The 10156-nt window shown below is 35.5% G+C and overlaps 1 protein-coding gene across 1 annotated transcript; it reads right to left on the reverse strand.

Annotated features, from left to right (window-relative positions):
• Nucleotides 1–2441: 2441 nt before the first annotated feature.
• Nucleotides 2442–7066, reverse strand: LOC111991698 (uncharacterized). The gene is made up of 10 exons (XM_024023491.2): nucleotides 6604–7066; nucleotides 5707–5802; nucleotides 4911–4995; nucleotides 4526–4647; nucleotides 4110–4134; nucleotides 3928–4011; nucleotides 3782–3811; nucleotides 3590–3692; nucleotides 3361–3425; nucleotides 2442–2774 (listed from the first exon to the last, which is right to left on the reverse strand). Exons 4-9 carry the CDS (start codon nucleotides 4622–4624, stop codon nucleotides 3362–3364), a joined length of 405 nt encoding a protein of 134 aa, XP_023879259.2. The 5' UTR covers nucleotides 4625–4647; nucleotides 4911–4995; nucleotides 5707–5802; nucleotides 6604–7066; the 3' UTR covers nucleotides 2442–2774; nucleotide 3361.
• Nucleotides 7067–10156: the final 3090 nt, after the last annotated feature.

Consider the following 10156-nt stretch of genomic DNA (forward strand, 5'->3'; position numbering starts at 1 on the left):
ATACCATTAAGCTCAAGCGGTAGGAATAATGAATCACAGGTTCATAAAATAAACAAATGGGTCTTGAAGAGGCAAATGGGCTTAAAGGAGCCCGAAAAGAGAGAAATAGCAAACCTATGGGTAGTATATGATGTGAAAAAGTGAGAATGGGCCACAGCAAGCTCGAAGTAATGTAAGCAAAGAAAGTAAGGGATTGATGGCAAGCCCATAAGCCCTAAGGATGAGGATAAGGTAATTGGGCCGGGAAAGCCCAATGAATTTAGTAAAACCCCATGGGAATACAGAGTCAGGAAAAGGGCCAAGGAAGCCCAAGTAAAGCAAATGAACCAAGGATGCCCAAAGAGTAAACTAATGGGACACAGGAGCTCGAAAGTAACTTAATAAAAAACTAATGACCATACTAAGCCACTGGGGGGAGAATAGACGACAAGCCTAAAGAGGCCCAGCAGGATTAGGTCAAATAAACATCACAGCAGAAATGACAGAGTGATATGGCAGAAAATGATAGTAGTCAAGGAGTATGCTGAAAGGAGGCAAAGCCCAACATCAAATAAAGCCTAGCCCCTAAAGGGAGCGGGAAACTAGAAAAGTAGCTCACATAATAGGTCAAGGATGGACGACAGATTGTGCAGGTAAGCCTCCAGACCACGGTGAACGCATGAGCAGCATGCAGATTTTGGACACACATGGAAGGGAGGCACGCACAAGGCCTAGACATCACCAACCTGTACCCAACCAATACGGGACACAATGAGGTCATGGGTCAAAGATAAGAGGGCATGGTTTGGCGGTGTGGAGGGGAAAAACCTATTCTGAGATTCCTGCTCAGGCTCTTTTAGGGGAAGTGTCCTGCTAGGATGACATATCACCCAAAAGAAGCAAAGCTAAGTTGGAACCACTAAGTACATGTCATGAGGGATAAGGAGAAAGATAGCACCCACACTATAGTAGAAAAGGGTGCCATAGCAGAAAAACAAACAAAAGAGTCTTCTTTGTCTAGCGACGGGGGGTGGCGCACAGACAAACCAGTGATGGTCGGCAAGTACACCCAGACCAGACAAAGATGGTTAAGGGCTAAAATAGTAAAATCTGGTCACGACAAGCACTATAAAAGGAGGCCCTTACTGTGCACAGGAGACACCACAATCACGGTAACAGGAACCTCTAAGGAGAACCACGAAATAGAAAACAAGTATTGGGGAAAGAAAGAAAAAAAGAAAGATAAGAGGAAAACTATAAAAGAAAGAAAAGAAAAACAGAGAATTAGATCGGCAGGCATGCACCAATAGGTTGATTCCCTCTCTCCCTCACAAAGTCCTGCTCTCTGCCAAAAGCAAAGGGTTCTTTTGGGCACCTACCATTCAGGTCCGTTTCCCTCAAAGTGATTAATTTCCACGGCAGAATTTCCCTTGGAAGATTATTCGCATTGAGAAGAAACGTTCTTCCCTATCTAGTTTTGGTCCTATGAATCAGATTTGATCCGATTTCTTTCTTTTTTTATTAACCCATATACTACCCACTTATTCCCCTTACTTTCTTTATAAAAGTGATTGTTGTTATTATGATTATCTTTCTTAATTAGGGGTTATTTATTCTCTTTAATTATAAAGCCAAAGTACTTTCTTTTGTTTTATTATTATCATGTCTGCCTGCCATGACTCATCTAAAATAACTCTGTCTGTCGTAAGTATGCCCTTTGACAAACGAGGCATAGTTTGCACACAAGCCGGACCAAATTGAGTTGTAATTGGACCGGTCTCAACTCTCTTACTTAGAATATTTGGGCCCAGTAGCGCAGGAAGCAACCTAACCCAATATAACAAAAAGGCCCACTACAACCATTATATGAAAAAATATGCTTAGCAATATATAAAAATATAAAAATATAAATATATTTATTAATTTATTAATAAACATATCTCGCTGCACCTACAATCTAATTTTTTAAAAATTGCTAAATTGCCGCACCACTCTTGTAACAACACCCGAATCCGAATCTGCACCCAGGCTTATTAGAAAGTAACATGGACATTATTATTTTCATTTTAGACATGCTTTATTTAGAACGAGATGAGGAAATAACAGTAACAACGAACTCTATTAAGCAATTTCATGTCCTGGATGAGTTCTAACAGGATATACAGCCTTACGAACTTTGCATACCAAGTCTCGACACAGATTACCCTTAGTTGCAGAATTTCCACTAAAGTTGGGACTGTCCTGTTGCTCTTGTTTTGGCATAAAACATCAATCCGTATACAAGTCTCTGCTAGAATGACCCCAATATTAGCAGATTCTATGGATCTTATCAGTTTGTTTTAACTCAAAATGTTAGCTTGTTTTTACCCTTTAATGGTTTAACCTCACTTTTCTAGGCATAAATGTACTTCTACACAGCTTATTTTTAAAACAATGAAAATGAATTCATCTCAACACACTCATTGAGAGCAATGAAATAAAAATACCAATAACATGGTAGTTAAATAGCAAAACATCAGCATAAAATTACAAACACAATTCTATATACTATATTTGGTTCCAAGCTAAATTCTAAGGTATTGAACTATGAATTAACGAAATGTATGTCGATTGACATGTCATTTCCCATAGATTAACATAAATCAGATATACCAACCCACAAGAGAAGGGTGGAAAGAATGAAGCCGCAGAAACTGGCTTGATTAGAACATCTTCTCAATAATAAAAAATGAGATCATGTTTAGCAACGAGTATATGCAAGAACAAGACGTCGGTATCAACCAGAAACTTTCATCCTGTACAGTTGCAACAAAAGTGATTGTGATGTATAGAAGCATATATACAGTAAATATTACAACGTAAATAATGGCAATGACAACATGCTGCTAATCTATTAGAATCCTCGTTGCAACAATTCAGAATGAGATTAGACAACAAAAAATTTAAATTACTGTTGGTTTTCCTATGTAAAAAAAGAATGTGATCATACATAAATGCTGAATAGTCATCAATAAAATAGGAATATTTATCAGAACTGAACACATACAAACATTGTTCCATCCAGTCGAAACATTATTGTTATAAAAACACTGATGGTAATATTTAAATGAGTCTCCAATTTTCTTCATCTCTATAATCAAGTTCAAGATAATATTATATTTAATTCAACTAACAACCTCAACTTTGTGCGTTTGTACATAGCATAATAGAAAATTTTCAACTATAAAAGCTTCAAAGTCCCTAATGACACTTTTCATAGTGAATTTGAACGTCGCCCAATGACAATCACAAACATTTTCTAAAATCATACATATGAACAAGTTTTAGACAACATGCAAATAGAAATTACAAAATTCAAAGAATTGAGCAATCGTGATGTACCTCAAGAAAAAACCACAAGACCAAGGTACATGGCTCCACAAAGAAACAAAAAAGATATCAACCCCCTGCAAGTAGAGTTCTTCACAATTAGAAATTGAAGCAATAAAACACAATTATAGGTCATAAGAGCACCTTGTGTTATTGGTGTAACATATAAGAACAAAAACTATTCAAGTCAAAAATTGAATATTTGTGCTCTTCTAAAATGATATGATGCTCAGTTGCTCACCAAATAATGCCCCATCCAACACCATTACAGCAAGGACACACTTCAGCAAATTTTTCGGCATCACTAGAGTGAACTCTACGGGATATTAGAGCATCATATATGTCTGCATAATTACATACAGATTAATCCACATTTCCATACACAGCCAATTAAATTAATGATTAAATTGATTGTTTCATTCCAAAGTCATACCATAAACTGAAAACAAGCTGTTCATAACACCTGCATTTTGATAAAACTGAGTAAGCATTGATTTTTCACCCTATCACATTGTGTAAAGGAACAATCATCCTTTTCCCTGAACAATATGGAAAGAAAAACAGCAGAATTTCATTTACCAATGAACAGAATGATGTACCGCAGTATACGAACTTTTGTTGTTTCTTGCAGAGCCCAAATTATACCAAGGAAAAGTATAAACCCTGAGGCGAAATACGAAATAAATAAACATATAGAACCCAATATGTTGTGGCATGTATAAAAAATAGTAAGCCAAATTATAAATTATGAAAACACTTACCGATACAGAGTCCTCGAAGAGTCCACTGCACGAAAGACAAAAACAAAATTGAAATAAATTAATTAATTAAAATGTCATACAACACAGGATAAGCATGGTGACTTCCAATATTTAAAGCAATAAAAAAAAATAATCATGATAATCAATGGGCATTCAAAACAATTTAAATCATCTTCTTTTGTCTTGATGGTAATTTTATCTTCTTTATGGTATACAAAAGAATAACTTCAGAATGTCAGGAACGAAAACTTTCCACATTTTGTTGTCAATATGTTCCCAACTTAAAATTTGGCATTCAACTACCATTTGAAATGCTGTGTTTTCATGTGAAATCCAAATTCCTTCATAAGTGCAGTGCAGCATTCATATGGAATATTAAACAAAAAGAGAAAATCTACGTGTTCATAAGTGCTCACATTTTTAGCTACAAAAAGTACAGCAAGTAATGCAGCAAGAAAACATCCGGCAGCTATTCTTGCAGTAAGAAGATTTGTGGATCCAAGTATCAAGACCATTCCCCAGAAGGATGAACCAAGTTCTGGAATGACACAAAATGGAGACGGTGAAAAGAGAAGATTGCATAATTACCAATTATTTATTGGAAAACTGCACTGAGAAACAACATATATTGAACCCAAAGATTCTAAAACTTAAATTCAAAACAAAATGAATCAGGTTAATCATGGATAAACAATATGTCACAGCAAAGCGTGCATTTGAACACTTCTACATAGCTGTTGCATAAGAGTAATATCTGCTATTAAATAAGAGTTAAAATATATTAAGGACAGGTAACATTACATCCAGCAGGCAAGATTAACCAGTAAACTCCACCACGTGTCTGTGTGGTTCCACCTTCATCTACATTAACCTTGATCCCTTCTACCTGCATTGAACCAGATTTTGTCATGCTGACAATCAAAATGGTCGATGTTGATGCTCAAAATCTTCCCATGTTATGTTTACCCCAATGCTCAAGAAAAATTGATACCAGAAGGCTTTGTTGAGCCACAAAATCACCAAGGTCCAGAAAAGACCTTTCGTCATTATGTACTAAGGAGGTATCCCACCAAATTAAAATGAAAATAGCTATTTTTTTCTCATATCAAAAGAAGATCAATACATGCAACTAGATACATATACCCAGTCGAAAAAGGCCTAAGCAGAAATAGTATGTTTTACTAGAAATCCCAAGACACCTATAATTACTCCTCTCCCACTTCATGGCTTAGAAACTCAATAAAAGGCATCTTTAATCTTGGACATTTAAGCCAACTGCGATGAATGTTTTTGGTAAATGGATAAAGGTTGTGCAAGTAGATGTCCCTCCATTTATTTAATTTTGTATGACATCGAAGGAGAGCCTGCTGTGTTACTTTACACTATTAGCCACAAACACTATGTCTTTTAGATATGAGAGTTGTTCTGCTTAAGTCTATAGAAGAGTTTGTTATTTTCGGAAGCAAATAACTCTAAAAATAAAACCATATAATAAATCATTATAAAACCAGGTTTTCTTTTGTAACATATCACCATGACTGCATGAGTGTTGGGAAATTCATAGATAAAATTATGTGGAAAGAAGTGAGCTTCTTACATGGCCACAAGTAAGTTTACACGCTACAGCATGACTCGCTTCATGAAGAAATACAGTGACAAGCTTGAATGGTTTCACCAAAAATGTTCTCCACAACTACATCAATAAGAAAGATTCACACATTAAGCATAGCATTCAGAAAGTAAATTCTAAGAGAATTACATACCAGCAAGTACCAATGTCTAACAGCAAATAACATAAATTGGCTCTGTTTCAAAACTGACTGAACTTTTAGTCAAGTCCAATTTTCAGAAAACCACATAACTTGGATTTACTTTTATGATTCCAACTTTTCAATTCCCATGGGCTAAGTGTATTATCCAGAACTGAAGTGGAATTGCCTTTCATTTATGATAAGATAGAGCTTTATACTGCATAGCAAAAGAGTGCAACAACATTATCTATCTAGGATTGTTTAGCAATTTTTTATACGCATTCAGAGTAATGTTTTGTCCTTGAGTTCATTAACAATTTTCCATCCCAGATTCAAACTTTAAAAAAGATTCTGTTAAAAGAAACAAAACTAAAATAAAACTAGCAAGAACCAAAAAGGGGGTGGTCTCAGAATTTTATTGAAATTGATAAATACCCACTTGCAGTTTAATAAAATCCCACCATTCAATGAAAGAGTTAAGCACATTAACAGAAATTAATAGTGACACGGGCACCCTTTAAAGTTTTGATCAATGGAACCTGGGGGCAAAAACATACCCCATTAAAGAAAGAAAAAAAGGATTTTGATCAATGGGTTCCAACTTCTCTGCTGCAATGCAACAAAGAATAAACCATTGGGCTCTTTAACCAAATATGGGTGTCTCACTGATCCAACGTAGTTCAAGATTTTGCTCAAGAAGTATGAGAAGCAAAAATGAAATAGGAAGTGAGAGAGAGAGATACCGCTAGTATGACAACAGCGCAGACAGAGACAGTGACGAGAAACACAACTTGATCATGGTTGCAGCAATTCTTGAGCTCCCAATTGGGCTTCATCTATTTTCCTTATCTGCTTAATATTTTATATGTATATGATCCCAGATATGATAAGCAACAACTTCAACTTAGGCTGATCTCTTGGTTGGTGCTCAAGCTCAATTGGATTGCTGGTTGGGATTCATGGGATCTACAATCTTATTATTACTGTTCAGTGTTGAAGACTCAGAATTCAGAAAGTTTTGGTAGCCAAAAGGTGTAACTTTTGCCAAGAAATTTTCAAATTGTAATGGGGATTTGAGCTCACCTATGTTTATGTTAAGAAATGCTACTACAGTCAGAACTCATAATAATTCTCGTAAAGTTTTTTAGTGGAACAAGATTTTGAATTCAATCTACCACAGGCCCAGATTTGTATAAAATATTTCTTCAAAAAAAGAAAAAGAAAAAGAAAAAGATTTGTATAAAATATATTAGTTTATCATATGATTAGCAAAAAAAAAAAGTTTATCATTTGTTAAAAAAAAAAAAAAAAAAGGTTCATGTGTAACTTTACTTTTAAGCTTGACTTTATCATATAATTTTATCGTACTTTGTTGTTTTCTGGGACAGCCAGACCGATCACAATCTCCGTAAGAGCATTCGCAGTAGTGGAGCTAAAAATTTAACTTTTTAGCTCCACCAAAAATTATTTTATCTATTTTACCTATACACATGCTACAGTAGTGGATCTATTTTAGCTTTTAACACAATAAAATAATATAAACATCACAATAAAATAATATATTCTCTACACTAAAATAATATACCCTCTACAATAAAATAATATATCCTACTCCAAAAAAAAAAAAAAATTCACAGCACCAACCACAACCACCTCTGCCATCAGTCACAGCTACAACCACCACTACCATTACTGGCCACAACCACCAGGCAACCACAACACAACATAGAAAAAAAAACAAAAACAAAAACAAAAAACAAAACCATAACCACCACCACCATTACCGACCACAACCACCAGGCAACCACAACACAACATAGGAAAAAAAAAAAAACAAAAACAAAAAAGAAAACCACAACCACGGCGGCTGGGAAGGCGTGGGGTGAGGCGATCGCGGCTGGGAAGGCATAGGGTGAGACGATCAACGGCTCGGACGGCGTGGCTGAGGCGATCGGTGGTGTGAGATGAGATGAGATGAGATAAGGCGATCAGCAGCGTGAGGCAATCGGCGGCGTGAGGCAATAGCCAAACGATGAGAGAGTGACTGAGAGAGAGAGAGATGAGAGAGTTTTAAGAGAGAGATGAGAGAGTGATTGAGAGAGATGAGATATGAGAAAGACTTTTTATTATTTTATTTAACTGGCCGAATAAAAAAATACTTTTTTTTTTTTGCTTCAGCTATAGTGCACATCTATCTATAAATGTGCACTGTAGCTGAACATCTAAAATTTTTAGATTTGCCACCACTGCTGTAATGTGAGTTTTGTGTTTATGGAGCTAAATTTTAGCAATATAGCAATATGGCTCCACTGCTGCGAATGCTCTAATTATGCAATTGATATTTGTCTTGATGTAGGGGCACGATATTTCCCGTCATGGTAACTAGGGCCCGTTTGTTATATGTATTTAAATAATAGTTTTTAATTTTTTTGAAAATATATGTGAGTAAAAAAATGTGTGAAAATATATGTAATGTTGTTTAAACACATGTACCAAACGGGTAGCCCTCGTTTTAAAACCCTCCTAGTAGAGAATAATGGGGTAGTTGTTGTCGTGCTTTTCAATCTTTCTATTTAGTCCATTCACTTTCCCTTAACATATTCCTAATTTAAAAAAAAAAAATATATATATATATATATATTGGGTTCAATAGTTCAACTTAACAAAAGTTATACATTTTTTAGATCATAGATGTTTAAAAATTTTCATTTGGGAATATAAAAAAAATATATATATAATTTTTTTTGCATTTTTTAAATGTATTTTGTTTATTTTAAATTCTCACTTAACAATACATCTTACATTTCATACTTTACTTTACAATACATAATTTTAAAGTGTAAGGTTGAAATTTATTAACCATCTTGTTGGCTTTATTCCGTGCCAATTTGCTTGTAATTTAACATTTAGTAACCTTGTATTTAGGTGGGATTCATGTAAGGGTAGTGTGTGAAAAGAGTATGAAAAAAAGCTTAAGAATGTGCAAAAAAGCAGAGTTTCGCGGTTAGGACTCGCGGCTGACTCGCAATTGGCAAGCCGCCAACTGCAGGCACGTGAGAAGCACACAGGGAAGCTGAAGGGTCGCGCCAGCTGTCGCACTACAAGACAAAAGTCCTAGGCTGGCCAGACAGTTACCTCGTGACTTGAACTCGCGACTTGGATAAGCCACGAGACGAAGTCACCAACCAGCCCTGTTTGGCAAAAATTGACTCTTCATATTCCAAACACACACCACTATATATAGACCCTTATACCCACAAAATAAGAGAACTTCCAGAGAGAATTTTGTGAGAGAAACCCTAGAGCAAAACAAGACTGCCTCATCCAGAATCTTCATCTAAGAGACTCTACAAATTCCTCTACTCTCTTCCTCTCCATTGTCATACCCTTGAGAGGTTCTTTGCCAAATCCTTATCTCACTATATCCACGTCTGTGAGAAGGTTTATTTGGTGCTAAGGGAAGCAATTTGGAAGGAACCAATATACATTGGTTGATGCTATAGTATAGTAGCGGAATCCAGGAAGCTAAAGAAGAAAAAAGGTTCGGCGTAGATTAGGCTTGGAGGGTCTTTTGCTATTCATGTATCCCAACTACATTCTTTAGTGAATTATTTGACCGCTTGGAGGGCGGCGGAGATGTTTTACGCCGAGGGTTTCGGTTTCCTCTTCGATAATACATCACATGTTGTCCTTATGTTTGCATCTCTTTTCCCTTTATCTTTACCATTTAATTACTGCTGTGATTGTGATTATTTATGGTTTAGATTGTTTATCAATTCTGTTATAAGCTTGTTATCATTTTCCGCACATACATTGATTGATATAAAGCTTGAATTGGTAATTTTGTATTTGGGAGTCTAAACATTCAAAGGTGTTTTATACCCATTTTGAACTTTCCTAAAGTAATCGTAAAAAATTATACTTTGATAATAGGGTCCATGCTCAACTCACCCAGGACAAAAACACAAAACCCAACACATAATAAAAAGATTAGAAAAAAGAATTAGAACTTGCGCATTTTTGTGAACAATGAGAATCATTTTACATTTTGGCTCCTGGATGCGAATGCTATCTATTGGTTAAAATCTTAAAAATGCTCTAATAACATGTCATGTTAAAATATTTATTACTTGTCATATTAACTTGCTTATTCAATAAAATTTTTTTTCAGACCCTTTTGTATGGAGAAATATCATATGCAGGTATGGGATACAAAGAGTGCTCGTCTCCGACAATGGAAAGCAGTTCGACAACAGTGCGTTCAGGGGCTTCTGTTTAGAGCTAGGTATTAGGAAT

This window comes from Quercus suber, unplaced genomic scaffold (assembly GCF_002906115.3).
Source record: "Quercus suber isolate HL8 unplaced genomic scaffold, Cork oak 2.0 scaffold_35, whole genome shotgun sequence".
NCBI classification, from domain to species: domain Eukaryota; kingdom Viridiplantae; phylum Streptophyta; class Magnoliopsida; order Fagales; family Fagaceae; genus Quercus; species Quercus suber.